The sequence below is a fragment of the Propithecus coquereli genome, unplaced genomic scaffold, assembly GCF_000956105.1.
Source record: "Propithecus coquereli isolate 6110/MARCELLA unplaced genomic scaffold, Pcoq_1.0 Scaffold755, whole genome shotgun sequence".
Classification (NCBI taxonomy): domain Eukaryota; kingdom Metazoa; phylum Chordata; class Mammalia; order Primates; family Indriidae; genus Propithecus; species Propithecus coquereli.
The window spans coordinates 362,006-387,216 of record NW_012153674.1 but is presented as its reverse complement, the minus strand read 5'-3'; the positions used below and the strand labels follow the sequence as shown (position 1 = coordinate 387,216).

General features: G+C 39.0%; 1 protein-coding gene across 1 annotated transcript in view; it reads right to left on the bottom strand.

Moving 5' to 3' along the window:
• Positions 1-25,211, bottom strand: part of VAMP7 (vesicle-associated membrane protein 7) — a 47,225-nt gene that overhangs the window by 3,278 nt on the left and 18,736 nt on the right. The window contains exons 6-7 of the mRNA XM_012662180.1: positions 8,281-8,348; positions 270-362 (exon numbers count right to left, since the gene is read on the bottom strand). Of these exons, the coding sequence (XP_012517634.1) occupies positions 270-362; positions 8,281-8,348 (161 nt within the window). The remainder of the gene's footprint in view (positions 1-269; positions 363-8,280; positions 8,349-25,211) is intronic.

The window sequence follows — 25,211 nt, the reverse complement described above, 5'->3', positions numbered from 1 at the left end:
TACATATAAACAGAAATAATACATTTATTAAAAATAACTATATTTCTGTGAGGTCAGTTTTATATGTCTCCTTACATATGCTAATTCTCAACAGGGAAGAGGGGTTTAAGTACAGATCATATGTCATAGTGACTTCATAGGAAAGCCTGTGTTTCACCATTAAAAGACATCTGTAGCTCATTTCAGAGTGTTTCATTGAGAAAGAATTCTAATACCTAATTTCTCAGAGATTTAAAAATAAAATCTACACTACAGATACAAAAACTTACAATTGATATGATGATGATGATGATAGTAAGCTTGAGATTTTTCATACACATAGCTCGGGCAAGATTTCTGCTGGTAGTTTTGAAGGTGACAGACTAGAAAAAGAGCATAAATTGTTTAATTGCTGGCACTGACTACATGGGTGATTTGCAGTAATATTCTGCAAAAATTTTACTTTTATTAATTATATTTATAAAGTCCCAATGTTCTTTACCCCTTCCCTCTCTTTATAAGTAGAGACTGACCATTCATACTCACTAGTTTCCAAAAGCAGACCGCTACCAGGCCTATCATAAGCAGTATGAGCCCACTAGCAAGGCTTATCTCTTTTTTCTTCTCCACTGTAGCAACGCACCTGATGTTGAGCGCCAGAAGTGGTTCTTCCGCAAGTGAAAAAGCATTTCCTTCTCTATATTTCCAATAAGAAAGGCTCCCTTCTAAGTCAACTGGCTGCAAGCACATTTGCCTATTTTGCCCATTATATAATAATTCTGGGGCTTTGAGCCATAAAACCATGTTTGATTTCCATAGGAAGGTATGTGTTTACTTGTGTGATCACCAAAATCCATAGGACTTCATTCCTTTAGTTACCCGTTTTCATTTGCATGATCAATTTCTCAAGATGTACTAAACCATTCCCACCAGGACACAAACAGTTTAAAACAAAGAGGCAAACAAACAAGCAAACAATCAAACTTGCTAATAACCTAGCAATTCCACTCCTAGGTATATACACAACAGAGACCTATGCACAAGTTCACCAAAAGACATATATAAAAATGTTTCTAATAGTACAACTTTTCATACCTCAAACTGGAAACTACCTAAATGCCCATCAACTGTACAATAAATAAATTGTTGCAGAGACACACCATCGAATACTATACAGCAATGATTAATTCACAAGCTACTACAACATTTAAAAAATTAACAATCAACTTGTCACACGTGAATCTCACAAACATTATTTTGAGCAACAGAAACTTGACATAAATAGAACACCTGCTATATTTTATTAATCTATGGGGAGAAGTCAGGAAAGCCATTACCCTTGGAGGGGAGCAGTGACTAGATAAGGTCAGAAAGGGGCTTCTGGGGTGCTGGTCATGCTCTAGTTCTTAATGTAGGTATTGGTTCCACAGGTGTATTCCCTTTGTGAAAATACAAACTGTATGCTTATGACTGATGTACTTTTCTATATGTATGTTATACTTCAACAAATTGTTTTTTAAAAAAATCTATTCTCTTAACCATACAAGCATTTCCAGCTACACTCTCCACAAAGTCTCTCCAGCATAGCAGTTAGCAGGGGCACTAGCCCTTGGGCTTCACTTGATTCTATCCTACAGCTTCTGGAAGGAGTGCAGCTCTGCTGACACCTTAATTTCAGCCCAGTAAAACTGATTTTGGACTTCTGGCATCCAAAAGTGGAAGAGAATAAATTTTTGTTGTTTTAAGCTACCAAGTGTGCGATAATTTGTTACAGCAGCCACAGGAAGCTAATAACCATACATAAAAGGCTGAAAACCAAATATAAAAGAAGCTCTTAAAAGTAGCCAGAAGAGGGTCTAGAATCCTTATCTTGAAGATAGGAAGATGAAGAGGGATAGCAATCTCCTCAAGAGAACACATGGAAGCCAAATAAAAATAAAATGGCATTTTTAAAGCACTAAAAAAGAATTTGTACAAAACTGTCCATGTAAAAAAACTGTATCCAGAGAAAGCATCCTACAAAGAATGACAAAACAGATTTTCAGATAAATAAAAGCTTAGAGAATCTGGTGATCAGTAGATCAATACTATAAAAAATAATAAAAGAACTTCTTCAGTTTGAAGGGAAAAGGCCTTATATGGAAACAGAACTACAGAAGGCAATGAAGAACAACAGAAAGAATTACAGGCATATCTTATTTTATTGTGCTTCACAGATACTTCCTTTTTTACAAATTGAAGATTTGTGGCAACCATGCATCGAACAAGTCTATCAACACCATTTTTCCAATAGCATGTGCTCACTTCATGTGTCTGTGTAACATTTTAGTAATTCTTGTAGTATTTCAAACTTTCTTATTGTATCTGTTATGGTGATCTGTGATCAGTAATCTTTGATGTTACTTTATAATTGTTTTTTGGTGCCATGAACCATGCCCATATTAAGATGGTGAAGTTAATCGATAAATGTTATATATGTTCCCACTGTTCCACCAACCAGCCATTCCCCCTCTCCTTGGGCCTCTCCTAGTATTGAAATTAGGCCAATTAATAATCTTACAATGGCCTCTAATTGTTCTCACTTTATATCAAAAGATAGAAATAATTAAGCTTAGTGAGGAAGGCATTTTGAAAGCCAAGACAGGCTGAAAGCTAGGCCTCTTGCATCAAACAGCCAAGTTGTGGAATGCAAAGGAAAAGTTCTTGAAGGAAACTGAAAGTGCTACTCTAGTGAACACATGGATGATAAGAAAGTGAAATAGCCCCTTATTGCTGATATGAAGCAAGTTTTAGTAGTCCGGATAGAAGATCAAACCAGCCACAACATTCCCTTAAAGCAAGGACTAATCCAGAGCAAGGCCCTAACTCTTCAATTCTATGAAGGCTGAGAGAGGTGAGGAGGTTCCAGAAGAAAAGTTTGAAGCTAGCAGAGGTTGGTTCAGGGATTTAAGGAAAGAAGCCATCTCCATAGCATAAAAGTGCAAGGTGAAGCAGCAAGTGCTGATGTAGAAGCTGCAGCAAGTTTTCCAGAAGTTCTAGCTATCATAATTAATGAGGGTAGCTACACTAAGCAACGGATTTTCAATATATTAGGTAATTAAATATGAAATGTTCGATTTTGAATCAAAAGTTTACTTTATTATATCTCAAACAAGAAGCAGTGTAATTAATCAAAGTATGTGCCTAAACTATTGACACAGTTTCACCATCTTATCGGTAGCTTACTTAAACCAGCAGCAAAAAAACCTGGAGAGCGAGTGGCAATGAAATCGCCAAAGGCATTTTCCACAGCTTGTTGAGAATTGAGTATCTTTCCTTGCAAGAAGTGGTACAAAGCCTGGAAGAAGTGGTAGTCAGTTGGTGCAAGGTCTGGTGAATATGGTGGACGACAGAAAGCTTCCAAGTCTAGCTTCTGCAGTTTGAGCAACACTGTTTTTTGAGATATGTGGTCTTGTAAGAGGATTTTCCTGTCTCTATTGACCAATCTCAGCTGCTTAATCACAAGCATCCTCATCACTTCATCCAGTTAGTTGTAGTGGATATCCGCTTTAACTGAATGACCAGCTTTCATGAAGCTAGTGGATAATACCAGCATTGGACCACCAAACAGACACCATTAACTTTTTTTGATGAATACTTGATTATGGACTGTGTTTCGGCACTTCATCTTTATCCAATCATTGTGCCCAACACTTGGTCAAAAAGGATCCATTTTTCATTACACATAACAATACAATGAAGAAATGGTTCGCCTTTATGTTGTGACAGCAAAGAAAGGCAAGATTTGCGACGATTTCTCTTCTGACACTTGTTTAATTCACGCAGTACCCATCAATCCAGCTTCTTTACCTTGCCGATTTGTTTCAAATGGTCCAATATTGTTGGAATAGTAATGTCAAATCTTGTTGCTAATTCACACATAGGTTGAAATGGATTCACTTCCACTACAGCTTTCAGTTCATTATTATCCACCTTGGTCTCAGTCACCCACATGGCTCATTTTCAAGATTAAAATCTTCAGAATGGAACTTTTCAAACCACTGACATACTATGTGTTCATTAGCCATATTCTTCCCAAATACTTCGTTGATATTTTGAGCTGTCTGCACTGCATTGGTTCATGATGGAACTCATATTAGAAAATAACATGAATTTTTGATTTATCCATGGTTTCACAAAAATTGCTCTAAAAAAATTTGAAAGATAATCACAAACCAAAACATGTGTTTGAAAGAATGAGGATGTATCTTCACAATAATAATAAAAACAACAACAACAACAAAAAACCCCAAGAAGTGTCAAAATGAAATATCAGTGATATCAACTATCAAACTTAGTACTTAAGGAAATTGGACATTCCATACTTAATAATAGATGAAACAGTCTTCTATCGGAAGAAGATGATATCTAGGACTTTCATAGCTAGAGAGAAGTCAATGCTTGGCTTCAAAGCTTCAAAGGACAGGCTGACTCTCTTGTTAGGGGCTAACGTAGCTGGTGACATTAAGTTGAAGCCACCGCTCATTTGCCATTCCAAAAATCCTAGGGTCCTTAAGAAATATGCTAAATCTATTCTGCCTGTGCTCTACAAATGGAACGACAAACCTGGAAGACTGCATGTCTGTTTACAGCATACTTAAATGAATATTTTAAGCCCACTTTTGAGACCTACTACTCAAAAAAAGAGATTCCTTTCAAAATATTATTGCTCATTGCTAATGCACATGGTTAACCAAAATCTTGGATGGAGAAGTACAAGGATGTTAATGTTGTTTTCATGCCAGCTAACACAACATCCATTCTGTAGCCCATGAATCAGGAGTAATTTCAACTTTCAAGTCTTATTATTTAAGGAATACATTTTGTAAGGCTATAGCTGTCATAGTGATTCCTCTGATGGATCTAGGAAAAGTAAATTGAAAACCTTCAGGAAAGGATTCACCATTCTAGATGCCATTAAGAACATTCAAGATTCATGGGAAGAGGTCAAAATATCAACATTAACAGGAGTTTGGAAGAGGTTGAGGGTTTTCAGGGTTGCAACCCTCCTGAATGACTTTGACAGGTTGAAGACTTTGTGGAAGAAGTAACTGCAGATGTGGTAGAAATAGCAAGAGAACTAAAATTGAAGTGGAGCCTGAATTTGTGACTGAATTGCTGCAATCTCATGACAAAACTTGAACAAATGAGGAGTTGCTTCTTATGGATGAACAAAGAAAGTGGCTTCTTGAGATGGAATCTGCTCCTGGTTAAGATGCTGTGAATACTGTTGAAATGACTACAAAGTATTTAGAATATTACATAAACTTAGTTGGTAAAGCAGCAGCAGGGTGTGAGAGGACTGACTTCAATTTTGAAAGAAGATCTACTGTGGGTAAAATGCTATCAAACAGCATTGCATGCTACAGAGAAATCTTTTATGAAAGGCAGAGTCAATCAATACAGGAAAATTCATTGTTGTCTTAAGAAATTATCACAGCCTCCCCAACCTTCAGCAACCACCACCCTGATCAATCACCAGCCATCAACATTTAAGCAACAACCTCCACCAGCAAAAACATAGCTCACTGAAGGCTCCTGTGACTGTTAGCATTTTTTAGCAATAAAGTATCTTTTAATTAAGGTATGTTCATTGTTTTTAGACACAATGCTATTATATACTTAATAGACTACAGTATACTGTAAACATAACTTTTATATATATTGGAAAATCAAAAAATTCTTCTGATTTGTCTCATTACAATATTCTCTTTATTGTGATGGTCTGGAACTGAACCCACAATATCTCTGAGGTATAACTGTATAATGTTGTAAAGTTCTTGCATTGTTCGAGTTTTAGTAAAGCACTAATTTAAGATAGCCTATGATAAGAATGCATATTGCAATCTTTAACCACTAAAATTATAAAAAAATCATAACTAAAAAACCAACAAATTCAGCAGCATATTAAAAAGATTATACATCATGACCAAGTGGGATTTATTGCTGGAATGCAAGGATGCTTCAACAAATGAACATCAGTCACTGTAATAGAATGAAGTGGAAAATACCACATGATCATCTCTATTCATGCAGAAAAAGTACATGACAAAATTCAACACCCTTTTGTAATACAAAGACTCGATAAACTAGGAATAGAAGGAAACTTCCTCAGCATGAAAAAGGTCATATGTGAAAAACCCAAAGCTATCATCATACTCGACAGTGAAAAACTAAAACTTTTCCTCTAAGATCAGGAACAATGCAAGGATGCCTCCTTCCACTACTTCTATACAACATACTACTAGATGATCTAGACAGAACAATTAGGCAAGTACCATGCTATTTTAATTATTGAGGTTTTCTAATATATTTTGAAATCAGGAAGTGTGATGTCTCTACCTTTTTTCTTGCTCAAGATATTGCTATGAATATTCAGAGTCTTTTGTGGTTCCATATGAATTTTAGAATTGTTTTTCTATTTCTTTAAAAAATACCATTGGGATTTTGATAGGCATTGCAATGAATTTATAGACCATTTTAAAAATATTAAGCTTCCCAATCCATGAACACGGATGTTTTTTCATTTATTTGTCTTCTTTAATTTCTTTCAGAAATGTTTTATAGTTTTCAGTGTACAAGTTCTTCACGTCCTTGTTTAACTTTATTCCTAAGTATTTAATTCTTTATGGTTCTATTGTAAGTGGAATTTTCTTAATTTCCTTTTGGGATAGTTTTCTGCTAATGTGTAGAAATGCAATTGATCTTTATATGTTGACTATGTATCCTGCCACTTTACTGAATTCATTTATTAGTTCTTACAGGTTTTTTGGGTGTGTTTGTGTGTGTGTGCATGTCTGTGTGTGTGTGTGCAATCTTTAGGGTTTTCTACATACAAGATGATGTCATTTGCAAACAAAGATAACTTTACTTCTTCCTTTCCAATATGGATGCCTTTTATTTCTTTTTTCTTGCCTAATTTCTCCGGCTCTGGCTTCCGTACTATGTTGAATAGAAGTGGTGAGAGTGAGCACCCTTGCCTTATTCCTGATCTTAGAAGAAGGCTTTTCGTTTTTCATTGTTGAGTGTGATATTAGCAGTGGGTTTTTCATATATGGCCTTGAGGTAAATTCCTTCTATTCTGTTGAGAGTTTTTATCATGAAACGGTGTTAAATTTTGTCAAATGCTTTTTTCTGCATCTTTTGAGATTATCATGTGATTTTCACCTTTCATTCTCTCAATATGGTACATCACATTAATTGATTTGTGTATACTGACTCGTCTTTGCATCCAGGGATAAATACCACTTGGTCATGGTGTATGATCCTTTTAACGTACTGCTGAATTTGGTTTACTAGTTTTTTATTGAGGATTTTTACATCTATGTTCATCAGAGATACTGTTCTGTAGTTTTCTTGTAGTATCTTTATCTGGCTTTAGTGTAAGGGTAATGTTGGCCTCATAAAATGAGTTTGAAAGTATTTCAACTCTTCGTCAATTTTTTGGAAGAGCTTAAGAAGGATTGGTATTAATTCTTCTTTAAATGTTTGGTAAAATTCACCAGTGAAGCCACCTTGTCCTGGGCTTTTCTTTGTTGGGAGGTTTATAATTACTGATTCACTATCCTTATTTGCTACTGGTCTATTCGGGTTTTCTATTTCTTCATCATCAATCTTGATAGGTTGTATGTTTCTAGGAATTTATTTCTTCTAGGTTACCCAATTTGCTTTATATATTTGCTCATAATAGTCTCTTATGATCCTTTTTATTTCTGTGGCATCAGCTGCAATGTCTCCTCTTTCATTTCTGATTTTATTTATTTGAGTCAAGAAGAATGAAGCATTTTGGAACAAAATTAAGAATAATTTTGTTATATTATAATAATATAATTATTATACTCGTTATATTATAATAATATAATTATTATACTCATTATATTATAATAAAATATGAGTGGAAAGACATATACTGGAAACTACAAAACACTGCTGAAAGAAATTATAGATGATCTAAATACATGAAAAGATATCCCATGTTCATTGATTAGAAGATATATATTGTTAAGATAATACTACCCAAAGTAGTACAAGCTTTAGAAAATTGTTTCTGTATACTGATTATGTTTTTCAAATCAAAGCTACCTTAATGGCTATTAATGGATCATGGCTTTTTTCTATGCTTCATTGAATCACATAATAGAGATGAGAAAGGAAAAAAAAACACCAAAATACTGAATTTAAGGCATTTTCCTATTATGTAAGCCATCATCCATAGTTTCTCTACTTTACATCCTGAAAAATATTATCATATTCTATACTTACTGAATCCACAAGATTTTCTGTTTTGTCTATCAATAATTCCAATCTTTCTCCCCGCTGAGCTACCAGATCTGAAAATATTGGAAAAACAGAAAAGATCAGATTTTATATTGCATATCTGCTATTTTTGTCTTTGCTTAAATCTAAATCTGATTTTAATTACCGCCGGTATTCTTGATAGCTCATATGTACTACAGAAGTGCTTATACCTTTAAGTAATAAGAGTTTTTAGTAAAGCTTATCAATTAAAGTAGGCATTGGCAGTTTTTTTCTATAAAGGGTCAGATACTAAATATTTTAGGCTTTATGGGCCACATGGTCTGTGTTGTAATTACTTAACTCTGTTTGACATAAATGATATGTAATGAATGGGCACAGCTGTGTTTTAATGAAACTTTAACTAGAAAAACAGGCAGCAGACCAGACTTAATCCAAGGGCCACAGTTTGCAAATCTCTGAATTAAGGGTATGATCTGAGAGTAAAAAAACATAGGACCCCTAAAATGGGTAAAAGACACTTCCAGAATTGCAGCTTGGAGAGCTCCTCAGACTCTCTCTCCAACAAAACCACCACAACTGCTGAAAATTATAAAAAAAAAAAAAACAACAACCATTTTTTAAAAGTCTCTGGAAACTGTATATGTACTATCCTAGGGGCATACAGCAAATAGAGAAACATTTATACAAGAAAATCAGCTAATTATCTATAAGAACTGTGAGAGTCTATGGCATTTGAGTCATGACCTGTTCCCTCCCTCAGCTCACTGAGATGAGAGCTCTACTCTTGGCAAGTACAGTCTGGGGGCTTCCTTTCTCCCCAGGTCCCAGTCGAGGTCTACATTCTCTCCCCAGGAAGAGCAGGTCACTAGCATTTTTCATCCCACTCTGCCCCTAGCTCTGTGTTGCAGAAGCTCTGTTCCAGGAAGCTATAACTGATAGGTCTAGGGCTCCTTTCTTCCTTTTAGCCCCCTCTCATAGGGCAGAAGCTCTACCTCAGGTGATAGACCAAGAATACTGGGCCCTGACTGCCTCTGCCCCAACTTACTCATAGAGTAGAGTTTCCATGCTAGGAGAAGCAAGCCAAGAAGAACGTTACCCCTCACTACACTGGCAAAGCAAGGATGTCACTCCAAGAGAACCAGTTCACTGTCCTTGCTCATACATAGCTCCACAGCAGTGTCTCTGAGATTGTTCCCAGGGGGAGAGGTAGGCTTTATTTGGAATAGAGTATGGGGAAATTAAAGCCTAAGGGTGCTGTCAAAAACCATGGAGATTTTGAAGGTAAGCAAATAAGTCTGGTAGCTTCGTAAGAACAACAAGCTAAACTGTAGGCCACCTAGAAGTTTAACAGAGATAACCAAGGAAAGAGATAGCTAAGAATGGGCGTCCGGGGTCAGAGCAAGTCTCCAAGGCTGCCCTTACAATGGAGGCCAAATCTAATTAGATGTGACTAGAGCAATTTATGTCTGGAGCACTATCGAAAGCAATAGAGCAGGCTGGGCGTGGTGGCTCATGCCTGTAATCCTAGCACTCTGGGAGGCCGAGGTGGGAGGATTGTTTGAGCTCAGGAGTTTGAGACCAGCCTGAGCAAGAGCGAGACCCTGTCTCTACTAAAAATACAAAGAAATTAGCTGGACAACTAAAAATATATAGAAAAAATTAGCCGGGCATGGTGGCACATGTCTGTAGTCCTAGCTACTTGGGAGGCTGAGGCAGAAGGATTGCTTGAGCCCAAGAGTTTGAGGTTGCTGCAAGCCAGGCTGACGCCACGGCACTCTAGCCCGGGTAACACAGTAACACTCTGTCTCAAAAAAAAAGAAAAAGCCATAGAGCAAATAGCCAGCAATTAGGACTACCGGTAGCTGGGTGAGATACCAGAGGCCAGCTAGAAGCTAAACAGGAAAATCAAAAAAGAGAAACCTATAGAGAGCTGTGTCATTCCAGAGTAACTATTAGCATGCTCAAGGCTGTTCCTTCTGAGGAGTGACTTTAGAGGATACATACCGTGGGAGAAATAGATTTCAGTGAAAAATTCAAGCCCAGCCACTAAATAAATAAATAAACAAACAACAAACCCTGGGGCATGGGACTCACTACCCAGAGTTGCTACAATACAGTATCTAAAATGTCCAATTTTCAACAAAAAATTATAAGATATGAAAAGAAACAGGAAACTGTGACCCAAACACAGGAAAAAGAGTGGGGAATAGAAACTGACTTTGAGGGGGTCCGGCTGTAGGACTTAGCAAAAACTTCAAAGCAGTCATAATAAATATGTTGAGTGAACTAAAGGAAACTACCTTAAAGAAGTAAAGGAAGTTACGATGACAATGTCTCAGCAAACAGATCAATAAAGGGATAGAAATTATAAAAAAAGAACCAAATGGAAACTCTGGAGCACAAAACCAGAAATGAAAAATTGACTGGAGGAGGTCAACAGTAGATTGCAGCAGGCAGAAGAAAGAATCAGCATACTTGAAGACAGGTCAATTGACAGTGTGCATTCTGAAGAACAGGGAGGAAAAAAAAAAAAGGAATGAAGATAAATGACAAGGCCTCAGGGAAACATGGGACACCATAAGTGCACCAACATGTGAATCTTAAAAAAGTTGGAAGATTAATATTTCCTGATTTTAAAACCTACTACAAAGCTACAGTGATCATGACAGTGTGGTACTGGCATAAATATAAATGGAACAGAACTCAAAGTCCAGAAATAAAGCCATACATCTATGGACAACTAATTTTTGATAAGGGTACTAAGACCATTCAATGGAGAAAGAAAAGTCTTTTCAACAAATGGTTCTGGGACACCTGGATATACATATTCAAGAGAATTAAGTCGGACCCCTTCCTTACCCAATGTACAAACATTAACTCAAAATAGATCATAGACCTAAAGGTAAGAGCTAAAACTATAAAACTCTTAGAAGAGAACACGGGAGTAAATCTTCGTGTTCTCAGCTTAGGCAATAGTTTCTTAGAAATGACATCCACAGAGGAGCCAAGATGGCCAGCTAGAGACACAGCTTGTTGGACCATTTGGGCAGAAGAGTAGACGGCTGGACTGAGGAGAGTGGAGAACAATAACTGCTCAGAAGTGAACCACAGGGACAGACACCAGTGGAGTCTGGGAACCCCACCAAGAGGTGCTGTGAAGCTGAGAGAGAGGTGGACAGAAAAGAAATCACAGGCATGAACCAAATCCAGGGAAGCCTGGAGCCCAATGAAAGGGTAAGGGGGCTCGCCTCCCCCAGTGGGTGTCTCAAGCCAGCACTGGCACACAGGGCTCTCATCCCATGGGAGAGTGCCACGAGGGACCAGAGAGCTGGCATCCCTGCATCTGGACGTCTCCTCCTCTGCACCTCCTCCATTATTCCTGGTATTCCAGAAAATAATTTTGGCTCAAGCCAGCTTGAAGCTGTGGCCCCACCCTCCCCATAGGACCTATGAAAGCGCTCTGTGCTGTGAGATGTATTTCCGAGCAACGGGGGCGCATTCCCAGCTGAACCCACCTCAGAGAGCGTAGCAGCCACAGCAGCAGCTGGGACAGATGGGTGGGAACTAGTGCCCCCAATCCCCGACATGAGAGGGTGCAGGGAGACCACAGCCCCTCCCCCACTATAGTGGCCACTAGAGTGCTCAGTGCTGAGAACCCTGCTTTTCAGCTTCAGGGGCCCTTCCTTCCCAAGCTGGAGGTGGCAGAACAGCTACACTTTGCGATCTTCCTGCCCGCAGGCATTTGGTGCCTTCACCTACTGACGGCTCAGACAGGCCAGCTGAATCTGGTGCCTCCTGGTTGCAAGAGCAGGGTGGGGAGATGTAGAGGAGAGGTCATGGCTCCAGGCTTGGGTGGTAAGAGAGAGCCCTCATGGCTATACCCAATGGGAGGACAGAGGAGCAGGAAGCTATGAGTGTATGCCATCCCTCACCCCCACTGGATAATTGCCATACTGGAGAAGGCTGCGGCACAGGGACTGAATTTGCATAGGCCCTGGTTCCCATGATAACTGGAGCAGTGGCTCCTTCCACCACCTACTTCAATAGGAGTACATCTTGATCCAAGAGATTCATGAGCCACCACTAGTACCCCAGTGGGAGTGTGCCCCTGGTAGAGACTTCTGTGGATATAAAGGCCTACTCTCCTCTCACTGGGGTCTAGTGATGGAAAAGGGGTACAAAATTGGAGATCCCCCTACCTGCCAGCATCATGCAGAGATGCACTCCAGCAGGTCAGACACAGAACTGTGGGGTAGCCCGAGAGCTGGTATTGGGTGGGGAGGTAACTCATGTGGACCGATCGGAGGGGAAAGTGCTGTGGAGTTCCAGGAAACAAGTGTATAGGGAGCACATCCTACCCCACAGAGAAACCAGGTTAGTAGACAGGGATGGAAAAAGCCTGGCTAGGGGCCTCAGCAATCACATGATTAGGCCACTCCCATCAGGAACAGCTATCCAGAGACAGTCCTGAATTCCATATCAGTGGCTCCCCCTAGCAGCCAGATAAGCAACCTGTGAGCTCTGTAGAGGCTCAGCAAAGCCCCTCACTCACGCTCTTGCATCCCAGCTGTGCTCTATCTTGCTCCTCCCCCTACTCCAGGGGGAGTAGGGTCCAAGCAACTCCTGGGAGCTACAAGGCCCCTCCTAAAACGCTGGGCATTTGTGTACCCCACCTAGGGGACAAAGCCTACCAGGAAAACAAAAGATTTCCTCAGCAACTGGCTCCTCCACGTAAACTACAATCAATGAAAGTGGGAACAACCCCATAGCTAAACATAATGCCTTCCATCTCAAGCTATTAGGGAGTGGCAGACTCGTACACACAAGAACAATCCACCAGCTCAGAGATTAAACTGGGGGACCAAACTCACCACACTCCATTGGGAAGAGGTGAAGAAAACAGGTCATAGATACCCCAAGAGGCTTATCAAATCTACAAAAACACCCCAAAGGCAACTCAGGATCAGCATTCCTCTCCCTGGCATGGTCGGGGATCGATCTTTGGGGACTTGGAGACAGGGCCATAGACCAGCCCTAGCACCCCTAGCTCTCAACCAAGAGGCCAGATGAGAAGGAATAAGTGAAAGAATTCTGAAAATATGAAAAATCATAGCAAAAAGACACCCCCAAAAGAAATCAATAGCTCCTCACCAATGGATATCAACCTAAACAAAATGGTTAAAATGACACATGAAGAATTCTGAATACAGATTGCAAGAAAGCTCATTGAAATACAAGAGAAAATAGAAATACAACACAAAGAAACCACAAAAACAATGCAGGAAATGAATAAAAACCTCTCTAAAGAAATCAAAGTATTAAATAAAAACCAAACAGAAATTCTGGAAATGAAAAATGCATTGAAAGAATTACAAAATACAGTGGCAAGCCTTAAGAACAGGCTAGATCACACAGAAGAAAGAATCTCAGAGCTTGAACATAACACATATAAGCTAAACAAATCAGTCGAAGAGAGGAGCACAGAAAGAAGGAGCATAAACAAAGCATACAAGAAATGTGGGATTATGTAAAGAGGCCAAATAGAGAAACATAGGCATCCCTGAGGGCAAAGAAGAAAATACACAAGGGTTGGAAAACCTATTTGAGGGAATAATTGAGAAAACTTCTCTGGACTAGCTAGAAATCTAGATATCCAGGTACAAGAAGCACACAGGGCTCCTGGGAGATTGATTGTGAAAAGGCAATCACCACGTCTCATAGTCATTAGGCTGGTCAAAGTAAACACAAAAGAGGCACTCCTATGAGCAGTAAGGTGAAAGCAGCAGGTAACCTACAAAGGAAAACCTATCAGACTAACTACAGACTTCTCAACTGAAACCTTACAATCCAGAAGGGACTGGGGACCCATCCTCGGTCTTCTAAAACAGAATAATGGCCAGCCTAGAATTTGGTATCCTGCAAAACTAAGCTTCTTACATAAGGGAGAAATAAGACTTTACCAGATAAGCAATCACTGAGGGAATTTATAAAGAGCAGACCTGCCCTGCAGGAAATACTCAGACCTGCATTACACACTGATCAGCACAATAGACACCCACCAGTGTAAAATCACCCAAAAGCTAAAGTCCAGAGCCCAGATACCACAATGGTTCAAGAGACAAAACAAAGCAATAAGGCTCTACCTATCAGGATGAAGAGAAATCCACACCACATATAAATTCTCTCAATATATGTGAATGGCTTGAACTCCCCACTGAAGAGACATAGGCTGGCTAAATGGATTAAAAAAATACAAACCAAGTATCTACTGTCCCCAGGAAATGCATCTAACCCACAAGGACTCATTCAGACTCAAGGTAAATGGATGGAAAACAATATTCCATGCAAATGGAAACCAAAAGAAATCTGATGTAGCCATTCTCATAGCAGATAACATAGATGTTAAATCAACAAAAGTAAAGAAACAAAGACAGTCACTATATGATGGTGAAGGGAACAATTCAACAAGAAAACTTAACAATCCTAAACATTTACGCACCCAACACAGGAGTGTCCAGATACATAAAGAACATCTTGCTTGACCTAAACAAAATAATAAACAACAATTCCATTATAGCCAGGGCCTTCAACACCCCGCTGACTGAACGGGACAGATCTTCTGAACAGAAAATAAACAATGGACTTAAATAGAACTGAAGAACAAATAGGCCTAACAGACATTTACAGAACATTGTACCAAAAAAACACTGAACATAAATTCTTTTCTTCAGCTCATGGAACTTTCCCTAAAACTGATCACATTCTAGGCCACAAAACAGATCTCAACAAATTTAAAAAAATAGAAATTATGAAAAGACAGGAAAAATGGTGGAGTAAAGGTGACCTCCTGGCTCTCTGTTCCCAGAGAAAAAGGTGAAGAACTCGGTCTGCTACGCACAAGTGGATCACTCCCCCACAAGAACAGCATTATGAAACTGTAGAGAAACAGTGTGGGACACACAACACAGGGGAAAAAAAAAAGAAGGTGAATGGGAGATAGGATCATGAAGTCTGGAGAATGTGAGATAAACAATAGAGAATAGAGCGCGGGATGGCTGTGCCAGACCAGCCAGCGAGTGCAGTGAGATCTGACCCACAGGAGAACGTCCTGCTTCCCCACTGATCTCCACACCCACTCAGACAGGGATCTGGCTGAAGCTGGTGCAAAATCACGGCAGGAGACATGGGGCTCTGTGGAGGAGACAATAGCAGGAAGCATCTTGAATTCCCCAGAGCTCTGTGCTAGGACTGTACTGGGCTGGGGAGGGACTGGTCTGAGCTACCACTCAAGGGAGTTAGGAGACAGGCGCCTCGCCTCTGGTGGTCAGCGGGACCAGAACAATGGAGGTGAACACTAAAAAGGGGGTTCTATCCTGGAAACCACTGTGGAGGATTAGGCCGGCTCAGGGTGGGTCAGAAAGAGCAAGACCTCCTGCTGGACAGACGCAAGATTGCGGGAGGGTGACACACAGAGACAATGGGCATCCTGTTGACTCAGCTCCCCAATCCGGCATCCGCCTACTCCTGAACAGTTGTCCCCAGAACTAGCACTCTGCAGGTGGGCAGCCACCATTTTTGGGGTCCACAACTCTGACACTGTGGTGCGCTATGGTTTCGGACAGCTCCCTTCCCCCAGCCCGGGGATTCTTGTGGCTTCTCTCTTCTGCGACCTATTGTCAGCTAGTTGGGCCAGTTTTGATGGGCGAATTTTGAGTGCTTCCCCAGTCGTGGGAGGCTACCACTTCCAGGATTCCCAGGCACTGGGGTGCTGGGCAGTCTTGGACATCACACTTCCCCTAGCGCAGTGACTTTCGTGCAAAAAGTGGTGGGCTCCACCTCTGGAGGTAGGTAGAGGCAAGAAAAGCCACTTTTCCTGTGCGACTGGTGTGAATCTGTGCAGCCTTGGCACAGATCAATAGTTGACAGCCCAGTGATTTGGCCTGTCAGACCAGCTTAGGTCATCCAGTAGGATCATAACTCTGGGGCATGATTTCCACGTCCAGGTTTCTGCCAACAGTAGGGCCCACAGTCAGGGAAGGAAAATCCTGGCCACAGGCTACAGCAGGCGTACCAAGTAACCCCTCCCATCAGGTGCAGCCTTCCAAGTGTGGTGGAAGAACCCTGAATATCAGCGGCTCCCCCTAGAAGCAGATCAAGCAACCATAGAAACATACGCATCCAGGCTGGTAGGCAGCGGCTATGATCTGCCTTGCTCCTACCACCACTTTAAGGGGGAATAGGGTCCAATCCAAGTAACCCTCGGGTGTGGCAAGATCCTTCCTAAAGATCAAGGCATTAGTATTCCTCACCTGGGGACCAGAAACCAACAGAGGCATCAGATTACCTCTGGCTCCTCCACACAATCTACAACCAATGACAGAGAGGGCAATCCCATAGCTTAACACAGTGCCCTCCATCTCAAGCTATTAGAGGACAGTAGAGTTATACACACAGGTGTGGTTCACCACATGACAGCTTAAGCTGGGGGACCAAACTCATTAATTTCCACTGACAAGAGATGAAGACAACAGGTCAGAGGTAACCCAACTTGCCAAAATACCTCTAAGGCAATACAAGACCAGTGCGCCTCCTCCCACCACTGCTAAGGGGGCTTGAAGTTAAGGGCACAAACAAGTCCTAGCACTCCCAGTTCTCAATCTATTACTCTGATAAGAAAGAACCAGACAAAGAACACAGGGAATATGAAAGAACAGAGAGAAAAGTCACCCCCAAAAGAAATCATAAGACCCTCAAAATGGGATACTAATTTAAGTATCCCATTTAATCATTTCAGATTAAATTGATGGAGGAAGAATTATGAATATGGATTGTAAGGAAACTCAATGGAATTGAAGAGAAAGTAGAAACCCAACACAAAGAAACCACAAGAACAATACAGGAAATGAATGAAAAATTCTCTAAAGAAATTGAAATATTACTAAAAAAACAAACAGAAATCTTGGAAATGAAGGAGGCATTCAAGGAACTTCAAAACACAGTGAAAAGCCTAAAAAATAGAATGGATCATGCAGAGGAGAGAATCTCAGAGCTTAAAGATAATGCCTGTGTGCCAAACAAATCAGATGAAGAAAAAGAACACAGAAGCAAGAGACAAGAGCAGAACATACAAGAAATGTGGGGTTATGTAAAGAAACCAAATATAAGAATTACAGGAATCCCAGAGAAATAAGAAAATACACAAGGGCCAGAAAATCTATTTCTTGGAATACTGGAGGAAAATATACCTGGCCTGGCCAGAAACCTAGATATCCACATACAAGAAGCACACAGAACTCCTGGGAGACTCAACGTGAAGAGGCAAATACCACGTCACATAATTATCAGATTGGCCAAAGTAAACATGAAAGAGGAAATCCTTCTCACAGTAAGATGCAAGAAACAGATAAACTACAAAGGAAAACTTATGAGACTAACTGCAGACTTCTCAAATGAAACCCTACAAGCCAAAAGGGACTGGGGATCCATCCTCAATCTTCTTAAACAGAATAATGGCCAACCTAGAATTCTTTACCTGGCAAAACTGAGCTTCATCTACGAGCGAGAAATAAAGACTGTCCCAGACAAGCAATCACTGATGGAATTTGCGAAGACCAGACCTGCTCTGCAGGAAGTACTCAGACCTGCATTATACACTGAACAACACAATAGACACCCACCAAATTAAAAATACTCAAGAGTTAAAGTCCAGAACCCAGATTCTATAATGGCTCAAGAGGTAAAAGAAAACAATAAGAACTTACCCAACAATATGAACAGAAATCTACCCCAAATATCAATCCTCTCAATAAATGTGAATGGCTTGAATTGTCCTTTGAAGAGACATAGACTGGCTGAGTGGATAAAAAAATTATAAGCCAAGTATCTTCTGTCTCCAGGAAATGCATCTAACCCACAAAGATGCTTTCAGACTCAAGGTCAAGGGTTGGAAAACAAACTTTCAGGCAAATGGAAACTAAAAGAGAGCTGGGGTAGAGATTCTGATTTCAGATAGCACAAATTTTAAAATAGCAAAAGTAAAGAAAGACAAAGATGGTCACTATATAATGGTGAAAGGAAAAATCCAACAAGAAGACTTAACAATTCTTAGTATCTATGCATCCAACACAGGACCACCCAGATATATAAAGCTAACCCTGTGTGAACTAAATAGCATGATACATAGTAATGCCATAATAGCTGGGGATTTCAACACCCCACTGTCTGAAATGGACAGATCCTCCAAACAAAAAATAAGCAAAGAAATAATGTACTTAAACAGAGCTCTAGAACAAATGGGTCTAAGAGACATCTACAGAACATTCCACCCAAACAAAGCTGAATATACACTCTTCTTGTGAGCTCGTGGAACTTTCGCCAAAATTGACCACATCCTAGGCCACAAATCAGACATCAACAAATTTTAAAAAATAGAAATTGTGCCATGTATCTTCCCAGACCATAGTGGTATAAAACTAGAGATCAATTCCAACAGAAACACTTACTGCTTCACAAAGTCATAGAAATTAAACAATCTATTGCTGAATGACTGCTGGGTGAAGGAAGAGATTAAGATGGAGATCAAAAAATTCTTTGAATTAAATGATAACGGGGACACAAGCTATCAAAACCTGTGGGATACAGCAAAAGCATTCCTGAGAGGAAAACTAATAGCATTAAATGCTCACATCCAAAAGACAAAAAGCTCACAAATAAACAAACTAATAAACCATTATAAGGAACTGTAAAAAGAAAAGCAAATTAATTCTAAACCTAGCAGAAAAAGGAAATAACTAAGATTAGAGCAGACCAAAATGAAACTGAGAACAAAAGAACTATACAGAAGATCAATAAAACCAAAAGCTGGTTTTTCAAAAAGATAAACAAAATTGATAGCCCTCTTGCTAGATTGATAAGAACTAGAAAGGAAAGGACTTTAATAAACTCAATCAGAAACGAAAAAGGAGAGGTCACTACAGACACCATGGAAACACAAAACATTATGTTTGAATACCATAAAAATTTATATGCCCAAAAGCTACAAAATGTGGAGGAAATGGACAAATTCTCAGAAACACACAGTCACCCGAAGCTAAATCAGGAGGCAACAGAACTCCTGAACAGACCAATATCAAGTGAAGAAATTAGAATAGCAATAAAAAATCTTCCAAAAAAAAAAAAAAAGTCCCGGACCAGATGGGTTCACACCTGAATTTTACCAAACATACAAAGAAGAACTCATACCTATACTGCAGAAATTATTCCAAAACATTGAGAAGGATGGTATCCTCCCCAACTCATTCTACAAAGTCAAAATCACCTTGATACCAAAGCCAGGAAAGGATGTAGCAAAAAAACAAAACTACAGACCAATATCCCTCATGAATATAGAAGCAAAATTTCTCAACAAAATTTTAGCACACCGCATCCAACACCACATCAAAAAAATAATTCACCATGACCAGGTGGGCTTTATCCCAGGATGCAAGGCTGGTTCAACATATGCAAATCTATAAATGTAACTCACCACATAAATAAAAGCAAGAACCAAGACCACATGATTCTCTCAATAAGACACAGAAAAAGCATTTGATAAAATCGAGCACACTTTTATGATAAAAACCCTCAACAAAACAGGCATAGATGGGACATTCCTTAAAATTATTAAGGCCATATATGACAAACCTACAGCCAATATCATATTGAACGGGGAAAAATTGAAAGCATTCCCGCTTAGAAATGGAACCAGACAAGGTAGCCCACTATCTCCACTTCTATTCAACATAGTGCTGGAAGTCCTTGCCAGAGCAATCAGACAAGAAAAGGGAATTAAGGGTGCCCCAGTGGGGACAGAAGAGGTCAAACTCTCACTCTTTGCTAATGATACGCTATTATATCCAGAAAATCCCAAGGATTCAGCCAAGAGACTCCTAGAATTGATAAACAAATTCAGTAAAGTCTCAGGATACAAAATAAATGCACACAAATCAGTGGCATTCATATACGCCAATAATAGTCAAGCTGGAAATCAAATCAAAGATGCAACAACTTTCACAATAACATTAAAACAATTAAATATTTAGGAATATATTTAACGAAGGAGGTGAGAGATATTTATAGGGAGAACTACAAAACACTGAGAAAAGAAATTGTAGATGATGTGCACAGATGGACATCCCTACCATTCTCATGGATTCGTAGAATCAATATTGTTAAAATGCCCATTATACCTAAAGTGATCTACAGAACTAACGTAATCCCTATGAAAATTCCATCATTATTCTTTACAGATTTAGAAAAAATAATTCTACGTTTCGTCTGGAACCAGAGAAGACCTCGTATATCCAAAGAAATCTTAATCAAAAAGAACAAATTGGAAGACATCAGTCTGGCAGACTTCAATCTTTACTAAAAGGCTGTAGCAACCAAAACAGCATGGTACTGGCACAAGAACAGAGATATAGACCTTTGGAATAGGACAGCAATCCCAGATATAAAACCATCCTCATATTGTCATCTAATCTTTGACAAAGCAGACAAAAGTATACATTCAAGAAAAGAATCTCTATTCAATAAGTGGTGCTGGGAAAACTGGATATCCACGTGCAGAAGATTGAAACTGGATCCCCACCTCTCACAAAAAGCAACTCATATTGGATAACAGACTTAACCCTAAGGCATGAAACCTTAAGAATTCTACAAGAAAATATGGGGAAGACTCTTTTAGACATTGGCCTAGGTAAATAATTTATGAAGAAGACCCCCAAAGCAATCAAAGCAGCAACAAAAATAAACAAATGGGACCTGATCAAATTAAAAAGCTTCTGCACAGCCAAGGAAACTATCCTTAGAGCAAATAGACAACCTATGGAATGGGAGGAAATATTTGCTTTCTACACATCCGATAAAGGGATGATAACAACAATCTATACAGAACTTAAGAAGACCAACAAGAAAAAATCAAACAACCCTATCAATAAATGGACAAAGATGGACATATTTAAAACACGGACTTCGGTTGGGGGGGAACCAAGGGCAACACACCTAACCTAATCATCTGTACCAAGGGGGGAGGAGGGAGGAGGGGACGGGTATTTGTATACACAAGGAGTGCAATGCGCACTACCCGAAGGATGGACATATTTGAAACACGGACTTCGGTGGGGGGGGAACCAAGGGCAACATACGTAACCTAAACGTATGTACACCCATAATTTGCTGAAATAAAAAAAAAAAAAATGGACAAAGGATATGAAAAGAAACTTTTCAAAAGAAGACAGACTAATGTCCAGAAAACATATAAAAAAGTGCTCAACATCTCTAATCATTAGGGAAATGCAAACCAAAACTACAGTGAGATATCACCTAACTCCAGGTGAGAATGGCCTCTATCAAAAAGTCCCAAAATAACAAATGCTGGCATGGATGTGGAGAGATTAGAACACTCTTACACTACTGGTGGGACTGCAAATTAGTACAAAAAAAAGTAAGTTACTGTGGAAAGTAATTTGGAGATACCTCAAAGAGCTAAAAATAGAAATACTATTTGATCCAGCAATCCCACTACTAGGCATCTATCCAAAGCAAAAAAAGATATTCTATAATAAAGACATCTGCACTCGAACGTTTATAGCAGCACAATTTACAATTGCAAAGATTTGGAAACAACCAAAGTGCCCATCAATACATGAGTGGATTAATAAAATGTGGTATATGTATATCATGGAATACTACTAAACTACAAAAAACAATAGTGATCTAGCACCTCTTATATTATCCTGCATAGAGATTGAGCCCATCCTTCAAAGTGAGGTATCACAAGGATGGAAAAACATGCACCACATGTACTCGCCATCAAACTGGTACTAATTGATCAACACTACGGTGCTCACATGGTAGTAATACTCACTGGGTGCCAGTCAGGTGGGGGGGTTGGGGAGTGTAGGAGGTAGAGGGGGTGGGGTGGGTAAACCCACAGGTAATGGAGATGGGGTGCACTGTATGGGGGACGGACACACTTGTAGCCTTGGCTTGAGCTAGGCAAGTGCATTTCATGTAACCAAAATGTTTGTACCCCCATAATATACTGAATTAAAAAAATAAATAAATAAATAAAAGAAATTATACCATGTATCTCTTGTATCTTCTCAGACCACAGTGGAATAAAATTAGAAATCAATCCCAATAGAAACACTAATCTCTACACGAAGTCATGGAAATTAAACAACATACTACTGAATGATTGTTGGCTCGAGGAGGAGATAAAGATGGAAGACAAAAGGTTCTTTGAACTAAATGATATTGGGGACACAAGTTATCAAAATCAGTGGGATACAGAAAAAGCAGTCCTGAGAGGAAAACTCATAGCCTTAAATGCCCACATCCAAAAGACAAAAAAGATCACAAATCAACAATCTAATGAATCGTCTCAAGGAACTGGAAAAGGAAGAGCAAACCAATCCTAAACCTAGTAGTAGAAAATAAATAATCAAGATCAGAGCAGAACTAAATGAAATTGATAACAAAAGAACTACACAGAAGATTAATGAAACAAAAAGTTGGTTCTTTGAAAAGATAAACAAAATAGACAGGCCTCTTGCTATTATAGATTAACCAGAAGCAGAAAAGAAAGGACTTTAATAAGCTCAATTAGAAATGAAAAAGGAGAAATAACAACTGATATCATGGAAATACAAAACATCACCACTGAATAATATAAAAATCTCTATGCTCATAAACTTGAAAAAATGAAGGAAATGGACAAATTCTTAGAAACTCATAGCCTCCCTAGGCACAATCAGGGAAAAATAGGAATCCTCAATAGACCAATATCAAGCACCAAAATTAAAGCAGCAATAAAAAATCTTTGAACAAAAAAAGTCCCAGACCAGGCAGTTTCACACCTGAATTTTACCAAACCTACAAAGAAGAACTGGTATCTATACTGAAGAAATTCTTCCATAACATCGCAAAGGAAGGACTCCTCCCTGACTCATTTTATGAAGCCAATATCACCTGATAGCAAAGCCAGGAAAGGACACAATAAAAAAAAAGAAAACTACATACCAATATCCCTTATGAATACAGATGCAAAAGTTCTCAGTAAGATTTTAGCAAACCAAATTCAACTGCACATAAAAAAAATAATTCACCATGACCAAGTGGGCTTCATCCCAGAGATGCAAGGATAGTTCAACATATGCAAATCTATAAATATGATCCACCACATAAATAGAAGCAAAAACAAAGACCATATAACCCTCTCAATGGATGCATAAAAAGCATTTGAAAAATTCAGGACCCTTTTATGATAAGAACTCTTAACAAAATAGGCATAGATGGGATATACTTTAAAATTATTAGAGTCATATATGACAAACCCACAGCCAACATAATACTGAACAGGAAAAAATTGAAAGCATTCCCGCTTAAAACTGGAACCAGACAAGTTGCCCTCTATCACCACTTCTATTCAACATACTGCTGGAAGTCCTAGTCAGAACAATCAGACAAGAGAAGGAAGTCAAGGGCATCCAAATGGGGAAAGATGAGGTCAAACTGTTGCTCTTTGCTGATGATATGATCTTCTATCTAGAAAACCCCAAAAATTCAACCAAGAGACTCCTGGAATTGATAAATGAATTCAGCAAGTCTCAAAATCAATGCACACAAAGCCGTAGCTTACACATATGCCACCAATAACAGTCAAGCTGAGAATCAAATCAAAGACTCAATACCTTTCACAACAGCAACAAAGAAAATAAAATACCTAGGAATATATTTAACTAAAGAGGTGAAAGCCTCTACAGGGAGAACTATGAAACATTGAGGAAAGAAACTGCAGAGGATGTACACAGATGGAAAAACATATCATGCTCATGGATCAGCAGAATCAACATTGTTAAAATGTCTATACTACCCAAAGTGATTTAGATTCAATGTAATCCCCATTAAAATGTAAGATTCAATGTAATACCATTAAAATACCATTGTTATTTTCTGAAGACCTTCATAGTTCTACGCTTTATATGGTACCAGAAAAGACTGCAAATAGCTAATGCAATCTTACGTAATAAGAACAAATCAGGAGGCATCACTTTACCAGACTTTAAGCTATACTACGAGGCTATAGTAACCAAAACAGCATGGTACTGGCACAAAAACAGAGACATACTAATAGATCTATGGATCGTAATAGAGAACACAGATATAAATCCATCCTCATATTGTTATCTGATCGTTGAAAAAGCAGCCAAAAACATACACTGGGTAAAATAATCCCTATTCAATAAATGGTGCTGGGAAAATTGGATAGCGACACATAGAAGGTTGAAACAGGATCCGTACCTCTCACCTTTCACAAAAATTATTTCATGATGGATAACAGACCTAAAGCTAAGGTATGAAACTGTAAGAATTCTAGAAGAAAATATTGGAAAAACTCTTACAGATATTGGCCTAGGCAAAGAATTTATGAAGAAGACCCCAAAAGCAATCACAGCAACAACAAAAGTAAATAAATAAATGGAACCTGATCAAATTAAAAACCTTCTTCACAGCCGAGGACACAGTGATTAGAGCAAACAGACAACCTACAGAAAGGGAGAAAAATATCTGCATGCTACACACTTGATAAAGGGCTGATAACCAGAATCTACAAAGAACTCAAGCAAATCAGCAAGAAAAAAAATCAATCAACCCCATTAAAAAGGGGGAAGAGAAACTTGAAGAGAAATTTTCAAAAGAAGATAGACTAATGGCCAAGAAACACATGAAAAAATGCTCAACATCTCTAATCATCAGGGAAATGCAAATTAAAACCACAATGAGATATCACTTAACTCCAGTGAGACTGGCCTTTATCAAAAAGTCCCAAAACAATAAATGTTGGCGTGGATGCGGAGAGATAGGAACACTCATGCACTGTTGGTGGGATT